Source organism: Excalfactoria chinensis, chromosome 5, assembly GCF_039878825.1.
Source record: "Excalfactoria chinensis isolate bCotChi1 chromosome 5, bCotChi1.hap2, whole genome shotgun sequence".
Taxonomy (NCBI): domain Eukaryota; kingdom Metazoa; phylum Chordata; class Aves; order Galliformes; family Phasianidae; genus Excalfactoria; species Excalfactoria chinensis.
Genome location: NC_092829.1, coordinates 49,220,023 through 49,235,756, shown reverse-complemented (window position 1 = coordinate 49,235,756; position 15,734 = coordinate 49,220,023). Strand labels below are relative to the sequence as shown.

Sequence of the window (15,734 nt, the reverse complement as noted above, 5' to 3'; positions counted from 1 at the left end):
GCAGCATGCTACTCAACTGCAGTTGCATGTGCAGCAGCAGATTGTAATCTGGGTGAACTGTCTTTTCTTTTTCAGCTGAAGAAGTTTATCTATTTTTTTTTTTTCTATGGCTTCCTGATCTCAGCTGAGGTTTAGAGGCCCAAATGTAAAATAGGCTATGAAAAATAAACATAGCACTAATTTATGCAAAGCAAGAAGTAGTTACCGATCAAATACCAAAACACACTTTTCAAACCATGGAGTACTGAACTACATATACCTTCAGCATCTTCAGCAGTTAAGCTCTGATAACCTTTGTCTATGATATTTTGGAAAGCATTTTAATCAAACACATGCCAACAAACAGGACTGAAAGCTATCTGAAGAAATAATTTGATTTGTTATCCTGCAGATGATTATTTGCAACTTTCATTTTGTCTGCTTCTATAAGCTCTAGGAATGAAAAACAGGTACCAGCCTCCATCACACACCATCAATTTAACTTAGGTCCTATGTATTAAGCAGTATGGTCACGCAGACATAAATAAGTTTTATAGCAATATCACAACAACAACAACAAAAAAAGGAATCCTAAGTAAGTAGTAAGTCTAAGTAAGATTTATTTCTGTTATGTCTGTGATGTCTGTGTAGGCAATCCTTTGACCTCAGCCACGCATCCTCAATCACACTGCCAGCCATTCTGCTTCAAACTATGTGAAGAGTGAATTCCTTTAGACTGGAAATCTTTCACCTTGTCAGTTAGGTCTCCATTATGGCCCAAACTCCCCTCCATTTCATTAAAAGCTTTTCCCAACAGACAGCCCACAGGCCTGTCTCTGACCCACGCACCATGACAGGGGAGGACTTCCCTGAACACAGAACATCAGTCACCCCAGGGTACAACAGCAGACTACTAGGCAGAAGAAGATTCTCTCAACAACTAAAGCTAGCAGTGAAAAACACTCAGTCAGGTAGATCTTTGCACCTGTTATGCTGCTGTAATTTGCTGTTTTCCTATGCTAAATTTAACCAATCATGTAATCACTCCCCTGCTCCCCTTACAAGCACAGCATTATTGCCAACACATTTTTACATGAGCAATCCATCATCAGTTCAAACTAGAGTTTAACAGTCTATATAATCAGTAATTGAGAATTAATTCAACATCAAATCACAATTAAGGCAAAAATGTTACTACACTCACATTTATCAAATATGCAGCCCCGATGATGTCTGCAGCACTGACTGACAGTGTAACATCCTGTGTTGGAACTTCAATACTCAATACCCATGTAAGACCCAGTGAATCACACCAATGTGAACAAGGAGAAGGAAAAAAAATACCAACCCTGCCAACAGGCCAGTCACAGTGCTCAGATAAGTACAGGACAGTACAGTATACAGAAAATGGCCTACTTAAAAAAAAGCAGCTGATTGACACACAACAGTTGTTAGGAACAACTTTGGAAGTCTTTGTGGCATGCATAAAGACAAGATAAAAAAATGTAACATGAACCAAGGCCATCTGTGCATGGTTGGAGTGCGTTCAGCAGTTGTGAAAGACAGTACTGAGATGAAACATATAGTTACGTATCACACGTATCAGCAGGCCCCAAATATAGGACACGACACTGAAGTCAAGGCTAGACAGCAAATCAGCATAAGAGATCACAAACGCACACTAAACTTAAGTAACCACACGATCAAAAGTTTGAATCACCAAGAATTTCTACAAAGATGTTACTCCAGAAAAAGTAACCAAGAAAATTAAAAACCATTACTTGAGCTTCACAACTTACAGCTAAAAGTGCTACTTATATTTCTTGCAACGCAAGATGGGATGAAATAGCATAAAACACAAGAAACTTCTGATAACATGATGATGAAGTAGAAGGAAAGATATGGCCCATCAAGGTGCCTGGAACAGTTACAACCGCTGCACTGCTGCAAACAAAAAGTCAAGTATAGATTCAATGTGCTCTGTTAAGACAGCTGCAAAAGCAGTTTCTTGAAGCATCTTTACTACACTCTCCATAAGGAACCTGGGTATAGTTTTGTGCCCAGATTGTTTCAGATATAAAATATTTCCTTCCACAATTTAAAACCAACCATTTCTTCCAGTATTGGGGGAAAAAAATGATTTCTGCATCTCATCACCTACTTCAGCTTTTAATCCATTTGTAGTTTCCAGGTCTATCTTGAAAATGTTCTCTTTCCTCTAACTTGGACATAATACTGGTATGTGCTGGAAAACCAAGCATTTAAGTATCATCTATGTGACCCAGTAACTACAGAATCCTATTCCAAGAAAAAAGGCTCAAATATTCCTCCAGATTATGATACATTATTAAATAGAATCAGAATACAGAGCATGATTCAACAACTTTAGTTCAACATAAAGATTACTAGCAATAAATACAGAAAGAGTGTGGCGAGAAAGGCAGGACCTTTGGTGGTTTCTTCCACAGTTTTATTATTTCTTCCATGTTATTTTAACAGGATGCAGCATATTGTCAGAACTGAACAACCACCATTGTTCACAGTTTCTGTACAGATGCTCTATTCTGAAGTTTCTGAAACAAAACTTGTTGAATCTTGACAGACTGTAAGAGTAAGTCCCTTGAAGGGAGCACATTTCCAAGATAACAGAGTTGAACAGAGACCAATATATGTTCTGCTCGCGTGTTAAGTTTAATCTCCAAGAATGTGCAACACAGCTAATTTTAAAACTTCTGAAGTTGATCAGCCAGCTGTTACACAAAAATTTTCCACTAATGTCTGGGTCTCATATTGGGCTATAGAAGAGAAAGAAGTTGAGAAAAGAAATCTGGCTGTCAGCTACATTGGTGATTTGTAAGCTTTTTCAACAAGTCATTGCCTCCTAGAAGACAGAATGTGGCAAAACCATCCTTTCCTCTTATTTAGTCACACGAGTCAACTTCAGCTCCACTGATAATTGAATCAGATGCTTGTCGCAACTAAAGTGCCTGCATTAGTAGGAAAGATTAGGGACATGCTTGATACATTATCTGCTGTTGCAGTTTAGAAGCTGAGAACAAGGAATATAGCCAGCAAAGTTCAACCAGCCAGTTTTCCATAAACTACAGAGAGTACACAGACTGCAGGACAAATGTACACTATAGACATTTTTCATTCTCTACTTTGAGTTGATAATATTTAGAAGAACATGGACTTCCCAACTTGCCCCCCCCCACTGCTTTGGTTCTGCAGAATCGATGTTGTGTTGCAGTTTTTGCTGTTGTAATAGTTATGAATCAGGAAACAATGAGTGAGTAGCCAACAAAGGAAACATTTTTATTTTGGCACCCATTTATTAATATAAGTTTATTCTCTTCATATCCTAGTGTTACCTGAGATACACACCCACATGAATTTATGTACATTCACTCCATGTACTTGAGGAGGGAGAGACGGCTGGAATAGGATTTCTGGATCTGTAATTTTTGCCTTTCAGGTGAAAGCGGAAGCAACAACTGGATTTTCTGTTTTCTGCTGTTCCTTGTTGATTAAAGGAAAGTGGAAGTCGATCTGAAAGAGCTAACAGCGCACAGTACAAAGGTAGGTAAACTCATGCAGTCCCTAAAATGAAATAATTTTCACCAAATATTTGCGCTTTTATCAGAACTCCCTGTGCTAACACTTAAAGAAAGATGTCCATACACAAGTAATGACGTTCATCCTCAGTACGATCAGCTTAAGTGATATAGCATGAGCTCAACCACTTCACTTTTTGCTAGTAGAGATTATATGCAGTACTGAGAACCACTAATGCATACCTTTCTCAGGTCAACCATTAGCTCACCACTGTGCAGACTTCAAAAGGTAAGTCCAAAGTAAGCTACAAGAGTTATTGGGTGCTTCAGTTTCACACGAAGACATCTCTTTCAAAATGAAGTCTTAGCTTCAGTGCTTTTCAATGCTTTACAGGCAAGAGATTCCCCATTTTGCTACAATCCATCCACTGCAGTTCAAAGAGCTCAGTTAATTTACAGCATCCCTAGAGTGCCCATTACACTATTTATTTCTGCAATTTAACAGTAATTTTTTATTATACCTTTATGCCTGAGCACAGAATGGGGGCTATGTCATTTTTATTCAGAATAGTGTGCTCCCAGTTAAGGTCAGATGGCAGAATAATAAAGCAACAGGGCCAAAAATGAAACTGTGTGGGAACACTTTAACCCAAATCCCTTGGGAGAACCAAAGAAAATCCATGCTAAAGATGACACATGTTTAACATTTGGGAGGCAAGGAAGACAGAAGAGAATCTTCAGTACTTTGGCTTCCAACAAAAGCTTTATGCTTCGGCCATGTAAAATAACATCAACTACCTACAAATTCTTCCCACAAACTTCCAACCAACTACTTTATGAGAATGATGCTGCTGTCTTAGCTGCAATGGTAAAAGTGCCCTATATACACACAAGAAATTTTCTATACCCTTCTAGAAAGAGACAACTTTGAGACATGCTTCTTTTGCTATATCCCATCAAGTGCTTAACCAGGCTTTATGCCTCACTAATGAGGAATCTTTGAATATCTGAATCAATGATGAATGAAACCAATGTGGTATCATGCTGCTATGTCAGGTACTATTCAGATCTAGGCCAGAATGAACTGATCCAGATAGTTCTGAAATTACAACCACGATACCATATGCCATTAAGTACAACATTGCTGCACTCATTGTAGAGTTCTGTCTTTGGTATAAGGCAAGGTATCATCAGCAGCAAAAGTTTTCTGTTGAGAAATTGTTTTGTTTTTTTTTTCTACTACTGCAGGCAATAATATATACACATTTACTGTCAAAAGATAGAAAAACTAAAATGTAGAAAAGCAGTAAACAAAGGAAAATAAGTGTGACTTACATGCATTAGGATTTTCTCTTTTTTGTCCTGCTCTCTCTGCTCTTATATTCTCCTACCCACACTGCACATATGTATAACCATTCTTGGCAAAGCACTTTCCACAGATCATTTTAACATCAGGAATGCCTAATGGAAAGACTTGAAACGTGGCAACACTTTATTCAAGTTTGACCTAAATTTTGCCTTGTCCCTTCTGTTGTTGCATGATGCTACTGTACATACAGTGTTACAAGACTACTGATTAAAACCACATCCTTTGTTCTATGCATCTGAAAATTGCAGTTTTAACCCTTATTTTCCCCTGTCTGGATCCACAATTATTTAACAACTGTTTGCTGCCCTAATGCAGTCCAAGCCACAGACAACATGCAAATATGGCTTGACAGACTAACTGCAACATCAAAACCAATCCAGGTCTCTGAAGTAACTTCTATTAATGATGAAATTGGAGCCATTTCTAGCACATTTCAGCAGGGTTTTTGGGAGTCTTGTGCAATTGCCTTCTGTTAAGCACTACTCAATTAGTCTGGAAGTTACTTATACTTTCATTATGAAACAAAAAGCAACAGTTTATAATTGCAAGGCCTTAAATCCTTAATGCTATCACAGTGCCAGACATGAAATGCTAGGATTCTGGAAGATGGGAATCAAATAAGCAACTTAGATTTTTTTAAATTTATTTACAATATCACTAATCAAATAAACTTTGGATCACAGTACTCAAAGTTCTCCTGGGAACTATGAAGATTGTTTTCAGTACTCCTTCATTCACCCCACATACACATTCAATCCCTTCAAGCGCCTGTAAGGAAAAGAACCAGTACTGATATTCTCCTTTATCTGTCTTACATAAAAAGAATTAAGTGCAGTCATTTTAATAACATTTAGTTATGCAAACCAGTTTATACTGTATTTTAACACAATATCTTTTCTGAAAAGGTACCCTCTGTTGTTAGTTCCTCCCAAACCTGTGAACATTTCCATGTGATATCGCAACACCTTCCCTGAAACTACTTCTTAATGTGTTATCATGCTCAGTGAATGCAACAGTCTGACAAAAGATTGAGGTGTGCTATTATCAGCAATTCTATCTCTTGGATATTAAAAGGGAAGAAGGGATGGCAGACATACTGTATTTAAAAGGTCATTTAAATAACAAAGTAATGTGATCTCAAAAACTAAGGACTCATCCAGTTTTAACTATACACAACACAAGTTCAACTAATAGTATAATGTTCCCAACTACTACTTCCGGTTGTCTCTTCTCCTTCACTCACACACTCATTTCCTCATTTAATCCCCTCCCCATCCATACTCCAGAAACATAAGAGTTTTCAGGAAGAGATGCAAATGTTTTCTAAGTAAAGTGAACTTCAACATTCTCAAGCTTTTATTAAAGACTTGAACATCACTAATATTTTACATTCAAAAAAAACTACCCAAATTAAAGTTCCTATTCACATTTAACACAGATATTTACTTACATTTTATGTTTACAAAGACAGTTAAAAAGAGTATGTGCACATATGTATGCATGCATTTTTAATATAGGGCCACACAGAAGCACTGACATAAATAGTGCACATAGAAACTGTAACAAAAGTATGCAGTTACAATAGATTTTTTTAACAAGTATAATAGGAAGATGTACTGCTTACACGACATAGAGTAATTTAATAGAACAGTTCACTGTGAAGGAACTATTCTCATCCCATTTGTGGATTTTTCAGGAACTGAGAGATAGTTAGAACCTAAGTAACTCAGAAGCAAACAAAGACGATGATTTTCCCAAGATGATCAGACTTTGCTTTTTTAATTTTACAGGAAAACAGAAAACCATCTCCTTATATTACACAGTTAAGTCATGTCCAGATTCACATTCACCACAAAAATAAGGCTAACAGCACTGCCTGTTTAAAAAGCATAATTTAATCAGAGAGCCGTGAGCAGGAAAAAACCCACCATTTTTATTCAAAACAAAAGCACACTAAAAGGTCTCATGTAGTTACAGCAATGAAGAATTAAGTGAAGAACCAGCACAAATATTTCTTAAATTTTAAACCACAGTCTGTTAAACAACATATTCTAATTTTTTGCCCTACGATCTGTTGTATGATATGCTTTGCTATATTGCAACCACAGGAAAGCACGAGCACTTACTGGAATCTCTTGCCATTTGTTCACGGACTGACTCTAGAGTTTTGTTTTTAAAGACATAGACAGCTGATTGTCCCCCTGCACAGCCTTCCCCCCATCAAACTTTCCCCTCCTGCTTGAAGAAAAGTCCCTAATTCGTTTCTCATAAAGGAACTTACAATATTTCACATCTGAAGCACTCCGTGTGTTTCCTTCTGCAAAGCTGAGAGTTCTCGCTTTGATTGGTAACATGCATTTACAAAGACAAAACAAAGAGCAGCAAATCACTTACCCGCTTTAGCCACGTGAAGTGCTTGTAAATATCAATCTCACCATCCATGCTTTGGGCCCATCTCAGCAGTCACGTTCCCAGGGTTAAAAGAAACTTTTGGAAGCAAGCGCGCTGCTTTGTTCTACGGGATATAGCTGTGACTTCTTCCCCTTTAAGCCCCTCTACTTCTAAATTCTTGAAGGTGTGTACACATTTCAAGTTAAATCTACTGCCTCTGTCCCACAGTCTTATCCCAAACGCTTCTCACAGATGTATATATAACGCACGACTGTATAAACTTCAGGCTCTCCCCCAAACATCTGGTTTTTTTAAACAGCAGATCGGTTAGCAACAAGAACAATGTAACTCTAAAAACATTAAAAATATAACTTGCTAAATGGTCTTTAAAAAGGGACCTTTCAAGAACAGTATAAATCTGCAGAAACTATTTGCTTTTAACATCGAATAACAACCTAAAATTATTAAGCTGTCACTGTGAAACTATTTTCAAGTAATGCTTTCCCTGGCTTTCTGTTTCAAGAGTGGCTGGAATTCATTACCAAAGACCCCCCTATTTCCTGTCTCTGTTTTACTCCCTGTTTATCGTAACACTACTCAGCCTTCTCAGTTTATTTCAGGCCCTGTCTGAACCTAAAAATAAGTTATGCTCTTTGAATTACTGGCCTGTCCTCACAAAAGACATTATAAAAAAAAGGAGGAATTCAAGGACGATTCAGTGGATAAGCTGATTATTCCATAAGTACTGCCAGGAAAGGCAGTTTTCCATCTTAACAAAAGATGATGATACCCTTTCTAAGATTTTTGTCTGCTTCTGCTGAAGCCTGGTGGAATGGCAACTTTTCAAACTCGCAACACAGACATTAATGCATATGCAAAGCAACATTCTGGCAAAGAAGGGAAGTTTAAAAGTACTCCCTGTTACTGCGGTGTCCTCTAGTGCCTCTGCACAGTACTTATGACTACATGCTAATCTTCCCCAACAAACTCCAGTTTCCAACCTGGTATCTCCCACTAGTTAAAAGTGGCTTTGGTCTTAAACTGTGAAACTGATTATTTCATATATAAACACAATGTATTGGGCAACACCTGTTAACACCAAAATACTGAAACAGTATAATGCCCTGAAAAGTGGTTCTTAAAGGGATCTGCTATACTTAGTCATCTATACTCCCTTCAAACTCTCCATGAGAGAGCACCTCAAAAGTACATGAGTTGCTCCTGTACATCAAACATTCTATGCCAGTTGTACAAGTTCTTATGCTACTTTAACATTGGTGAGAGCAGCTCTTTCTTCATGCCATCTGGCATTCATTTTAAAAGCTCTTAAAAATCATTTAAGCACTCAGTACAGAACATTTCTGTGTGTGATAGCCTCTGTTGTAGCTGACAAACTAAAGACTAAGGGGGTTCTCGAGATTAAAACATGAAATTCCTAGGGGTGTTCTTATTCCCCAGAAAATAAGTTATCTGATCATACAGAATAGCAAATGCACCAGACTTCCTCACATCACTGTGTGTCCCACAGCACAGCCAACACAGGATCCCATATCCATATTTAATCCAGTTCTAAACAGAGGTTGCAAGACTTATTTCAGGCTTATTTAGCAAAGTGAGGGAAAGCACTGTGTATTCTTAAAATGTTCCACAACACATTGTCTTAATGATTTCGCTTTATAGCAGAGAGAAAGAAAAACAAACCCCAAAAAACACTAAAAGAAAATTATATTATTCCACTTACAAGTACCTCAGTGTAGCATCTGCAGCTTGGCGAGTACCAATTTCTCCTGTTAAAAGTATTTTAAATCACAAACATACCTTATTTTTGCCTTGACACTTCTTCCGGATTTCATGCAAAGGTCTCTTGATTTTGTTACAGTCATTCTTCCTGATTAAGAGGTAAACGTGTCTGAATTTTCTGCATCTTATCAGCTACGAATGTTGACAACATACATTCCAGACAGTCACGTGTTCCCTTTCAGCCTGTCACCTGCTTGCTGAACTTTATGTCCTGCTTGAGCTTTGGCCTGAAAAAGTTTCAGGCACCAAATGAATTCAAATCCACTGCCCCAGATTCGCTTAGAATACTTTTCCATTTCTCTGGAAAAGCAGGTTATTTCCTCTGGGCAGCGTGAAAACATGGAAAATATGCTGCAATGTGTGGATTGCTTCATCGGGTTACTGCTGTGCTTAAGGAAAAAAAACAAGCAAGAGAAGGAAATGCATGTTTATGCATAGTTCTTCACTGAGCACTAACGCCTAGTACAAAGGGGAACTAAAAATCAAACCAAATAAAATCAGCCCCCAACATCACTGTAATGCCACCACTCTCATGTAAATAACTCAAAGAGAGAGAATAATCTCACTGTTCAATCAAGAATATTAAGTTTTCCTTCATCCTTTACCCTGGGTTCTTCCTGATCCTCATGTTGGAACTGCTTGGAAACAAAGGTGTTAGGAACACCCCTTATATCTGGATAACATCCTCAATATACCAATTCACTCACCTGTCATTGCTATGCTGCAGAAATGTGAGAACTGGGGAGCAAAGAAAAAAAACATGAGTGTACCTGCACAAAAATACAGGTAAAGAAATAGCAACAGAAATCCTTTTTATATATTGAGGAATGCTTTCAGAAATTATGTTAAGCATTTCTAGCCAGATAGTAATTATTAAGACTCTAAGAACAACTAACTGACAATTTTTAAAGGACAGAACAGGATGAAACTTATTGAAACAAACTACCCAAAAAGCCTACTGCGTTCTCTGCATGAATTTGCATTACGTGTGATAAACAAAACCAGCATCCTGGGAAAGACCATGAAAAATGTATACAGACAAGCTCTGTATTTACAAAGATGAGAAACATGGCAGCCTATTGTATGCTACTTTATAAACGCAAAGTCTAAAAATAAGTAGAGCTTGTTTTTATTTCTGAAACATCACAAAACCTGAAGATGTTGTATTTGAACTGAATATCTTTGTTGACCATTGCATTATTGCCTACTATGTAGGTATTTTACAGCATTTACATTTTTACACTAATGTTTGTTATATTAATGCAGCGTACCGTATTTAAAACGATGAAAAGCAATGCAGCCAGAAATAAAGTAGAAATAAACTGACAGAAGATGTCAAGCAAAAAAAACCATTGCCACCCATAGCATTAGGTACAAAAGTAAAGGCAAATGTGATACTCTGTGACTTAGAGCAAAGCCACTGAAGACAACAGCTGAAAAAGTCTTAGGCAGATGGAGTCCTAGATAATACAAATAAATCAGCTTCATCCTTTTGAAAACTAGCATGAAATTTCTATATGCTATCATGAATTCCTACAGAGTAGGCCTCCACACTTTCTGACTATATCAAAGTACAGATAGCCCATGTGGGTAAGGATTGCCCTCAAGGGCTAAATGTTACCGTATGTCACCATCGGAAAACTTAACATAAAAACAAGCCTTGATACTATACAAGAATACTGTCTTTCACAAGTACTGAAAGCCCATGGCCATTACACAATTCTGTTTAATTGCTTCTGGTCATTGTAATGGAAAATTGACTCTAAGTATTGCTTGTCATTATGTGTGTGCAAGAAACTGCAGAAAACAAACCTCACCACATCGTTTTAAGAAAAAGATCTAAACCTTCTTGCTGCAAAGGCATTTTCAACTTGTTTTAGTTCTTCGTGCAGAACATTTTCCTATCTTTGAATAAAAGCTAATACAGTGAGCTGGCACTGACAGAGATCATGAAGCTGAGTCCCCACACAAACAGTGATGGAATGTCAAAAACAAAAAACAAAAACAACAACAACAAAAAAAACAACCAATACATCCTGGCTTAGGTAAATTCCATGCAAGCCATTTACAACTCCCTTCCCACTTAGCACCAAGACATTCACTAGTATTCATAAAGAGCTGTATGTATTAAGGACACCGCTGTTTCCTGTGTGCTGAGCATTACTCTAACATGTTTGAGGAGCTGAGAAGACCAGACCTGCCTGTTCAGGGCTTCCTTGCATCACCAATTCATTGAAAAGAAGCTGGAGCACAGCAGAAGGCCGGGTCAGTCAAAACACAACTTGAACAACTGCTCAGAAAACATATCCATCTAGTATTTATAACTGCAGATAATAAACATAAGTGCATACAGAATAGTGGCTTATCTACACTGTCCCAAGCAGACTTTGCTAGTATAGTTTTATTTTAGCATGTGCCAACACCACTTGGTAATGGGAAGATTCAGCTATATATAGCTCTGTTATGACACTCAACAGTTGAGTCCTGAAGTCAAACCTACCAGGAAATGTACTGGATTTAACTGACATTGCTCAGAACATATTCTCTTCCCTCTCGGCTGTTGCTGAAGAGTTCTACTACTGCATACATGTAATTCTTCTGTTTTTAGTAGCAATAACATACATTCCAATTAAATATTTATACAGCGCACTTATAAAGACTTCTTGTAACAACAATTTGTATACAAGAAAGTACAATTATTTTCTTTTAACTACCAGAGGATACTGCTGTTATATCCCATCTTTATAAATGTATCAAAAACAAGTTCAAGCATGTCTTGAGGTATCTTGCCCTGAGGAGAAGGACCTGGAGGTCCAGATGGACAAAAAAGGTAGATATGAGCCAGCAGCAGGCTCTTGCCACCCAGAAGGTCAGCTGTATCCTGAGCTGCATCAAAAGAAGGGTGGTCTGATGGAGGAGATTGTGCCCCTATACTCTGCCCTTGCGAGGCCCCATCTGGAATACTGTGTCCAAATCTGGGGACCCCAGTACAGGAAGGATGTGGAGCTGTTGGAACAGATCCAGAGGAGGGCAGCAAAGCTCAGAGGGCTGGAGCACCTCTCCTACAGAGAATCATTGAGGGAGATCGACCCCTTCAGCATGGAGAAGAAAAGGCTCCAGGGAGACCTCATTGCATCTTTCCAGTACTTAAAAGCAACTTACAAGCCAGAGGGCAATCAATCTTTTACATGGCCTGATACCGATAGGACAGAACAGCTTTAAACTGTTTAAAAGAGGAGATTTAGATGTTAGAGAAGAATTTTCCTCAGTAGGTGGTGAGGCACTGGAACAGGTTGCTCAGCGAAGTTGTAGATTCCCCATCCCTGGAGGTATTTTGAAGCCAGGCTGGATGGGATCCTGGACAGCTTGATCTAGTGGTTGGCAACCTTGCCTGTGGAAGGGGGTTGGATCTTCAAGGTCCCCTCTGACCTAAGCAATTCCACAATTCTCTCCCCTCTCTTGTTCCTCAAATGATTTTCAGAATTCAACTTCTGGGAAAAAACATCACCAGGAAAATTTTTCATGAGACAGCGTTTTAAGGGTCACTATATAAAGCTACATAGTGAAGTGGCTGAAATTAAATACAAACGTTCCACCAGAAGTAAGATCATGTTTTACTGTCATGAAAATAAGGGCTTTCATCTATTTTAATAATTATTTTAGGATGTTTGTAAGAACACTAGAGTTCCTCTTTCTGCTCAAAAAGAATGATAGACAGATGTATAAATAAATGAACAGTGTAGGTAGAGCTCTAAATTGAAACTGTACCTAAACGTATTCCCTCACAGCTCATTAAGCCAAACATAGCCTGTTGTTACTGCAACAGTTAATTTTTAATGCTGAAATTACTATCTACTTTGGGATATGTCATGTGGTCATTGGCAGTACTAAAATATTTAACAAGAAGTGGTGAAACCACACACAAAATCGTTTAGAGCATGTAGTTGAAGTTTCCTTGAAAATTCTTTGAAGTGTCTTATGACAATCCTCCTCCTCTTTGTTGTTCACTTTTTAAACACCAAAGAATTTACAAACAAATCATGTAGAACAGTGCATGAATTCACTTGTAGGCACAAATTTGTAATATAGTTCTTAAGGAGTAAAAAGGCTACTATTAATGAAGCTTGATTCCATTTTTGCTTTGTCAAAGGAACAGTATTTTTCTAACATTACAAAAATTGTTATATCCTCATTCCATTATATGTAGTAGCCTAGCAAATTCAGAGCTACTTTACCTATCTCAAGTCAGTGCTGGTAAAGTTAGTGCACTCGCATGTACTGAAAATTCAATATCTTGACATTCACGGATACCAGACTACAGAAAAGGAGTTTGTTTAAAAAGCAAGAATCTGCAGTACGTGGAATAAGAACAAAATCCAACTCCAGCTGAAACATCAAATCACTAACAGAGGTTCCATTAAAAATATATAAATATAACTAATGCTCTCAAATGACAGAGTAAGCAAAGTAATGTCAGATGTGAAACAAATCCTGACATTTTCACACCTTAGACCCAACTAAATTTTCCCACATCTTTGGTATATGTAACAGAATTGTTTAGAAACACTTGGTGATATTTCACACCTAATAACAGTACCAAATGATAGAATTAAGAATTTGTAATTAAAAGAAACAACAACAAACAAATCATACCTACTATGCTTGAATCCCCCCCATGCATATAGATGCCCCTAAAGTAAGGTAGAATTTTGTCAATACAAAACAGTGCAAAATACTTTAAGAACACAATGGTCTCAACATACCGCACTAGAAGATCTGTTCCTCATCTGGATAAGGCTCAATCCTTTCAATACAGCCAAACGTTTATTCCCCATCTACCTCAAACATCTCTAACACAGAAGCTAATGCTCTTTCCATTTACCACTGTTGCCTGGTGTAGAATATACCTTGGAGTTTCAGAAAACCAACAACTAAAGCAAAGGAAGTTTAGCAAGCAAAAGGATAAAGAATCATCCATCTTATTCCTGTTTCTCCCTTCATCAGACAACATCAAATTCAAAATTGATAGATTTTAAATGAACAGCTTTATGTATATATATGCTTATACGTTATCTTCAGCAAAGGATGAGTATCAACAACGAAAACAAAAAATGTCACAGAGAAGTTCACTTTAAGCTTTGCTTTCACTACACTCAACAGAACCTAAGGCCTACCAACTTTTCATACTCCTGTGTTCATTTAGTCATCACCTCATAAAGTGGTAATATCAACAGCTTTTTATGATTACTTAATATCTGCTGCAATTCTCTAAGGCAGATTTCAGTCACTGTAAGTGTCATTGAGGCACAAAAACACTTGACCTAAGGCTGTTAAGAAACAAACAAGATGATAAAGTTAGAAGTAAGTACTCACCAGATTCTCTTCAAACCACTCTCGTATACACACTGCTGTGGCTCCTGGAATTTGATTTCGCAGAGCTTCTTTCTCTTGAGGATCCTCTAACATTTCCAAAGCCATCTTTAGATCTTCCAGGAGATGCAAAATTTGAAATGTGCCCAAATATACTGATGGAGCAGGTGACACAATATCGTAAGCACCATTAGCATACTCCACAGCTGACTTTGTACCTAAAATAAGAGAAAGCAGGGAAGTCTGATTTCAAGTGACCAATACCTAGCTATTACACACTACTATACTTAGACTTCAAATGTTGACAAATAACAATATTTCCAGTAAGACTGAGAAATAAAACAGTTATTAGGAAAATAATGAACACTCAAATTAAACATGAGAGCTATGTACAAGCATATTTCAACCCAGACAACATTTACAATGTCTGTTAAATTACAGACTCCAATCTTTACCACAAATCACCTGTAATTTTCCATGGTTACCATGAGATGTCACTAACTTCTCAGCTACATAGAAGCCTCCACACAGCGCTGAGTTTCTCAAGCAAAACAAGCAAAATTCACTCAGCCCTTTGAAAAGAAACTTAAATGAAAATAACCTGTATCACCAGAATTGGAAAAATACAACCTCCAACAGTTTTATAGCACTTTCCACAGAGAAAAAGAACACCGAAGTATAAAAAAAGAAATTCTAAAACACAGCCACTCTCTGACATCCTTTCAGTATCTGTAGCCTTTCCTCCCAAACATATCTCAGTAAATGAAGAAATAGAAATTACAGTATTTTTGAACCTTTTTTGTTTTAATACTCCGTTTCAGCCAGCTCTCTTTTTTTCAGTTCTAAGTTTCATTTGACACCCATTGGTTTCTTTAATAACTACTCAGATGGAAAACTTGTACTGGCCTTACTTCTTATAGCTTATTTCATTGTACATAACATATTGCACTCATGAATGTATTCGTTCTCTGGTATAAACAATCCCATGTTTTTTCTTACTTGACTTCATGGGAGGTACTTATAAATAAAAGGATTGAAAGGAGGACAGTAACATGTTTTACATATGTATGCTGGATTGTCTCATTGATCCATACAAGATGATCAAAATCATCTACACAATATTTTCACTCTCTTCTTATTAACATCACTTACACCTTATACTTTAGTTACAAAAGGAAGAGAAGTCTTCACCAAGCTTTGAAAATTATTTGCTAAGATTTTTTCCCTGAGCAGCTGTATTTAATTTGAAACATAGAGGTATGACTAATTCA

General features: G+C 37.4%; 1 protein-coding gene across 12 annotated transcripts in view; it reads right to left on the bottom strand.

Moving 5' to 3' along the window:
• Positions 1–15,734, bottom strand: part of PPFIBP2 (PPFIA binding protein 2) — a 92,744-nt gene that overhangs the window by 44,104 nt on the left and 32,906 nt on the right. For 8 of the 12 annotated variants that reach the window (XM_072337553.1, XM_072337557.1, XM_072337559.1 and 5 more), the window contains one exon: positions 14,467–14,681. In XM_072337553.1, the coding sequence (XP_072193654.1) occupies positions 14,467–14,681 (215 nt within the window). Of the gene's footprint in view, positions 1–7,183; positions 7,242–7,296; positions 7,357–9,111; positions 9,238–14,466; positions 14,682–15,734 lie in introns of those variants that run through there. The other 4 variants (XM_072337562.1, XM_072337563.1, XM_072337564.1 and 1 more) reach the window with 3 other exon arrangements.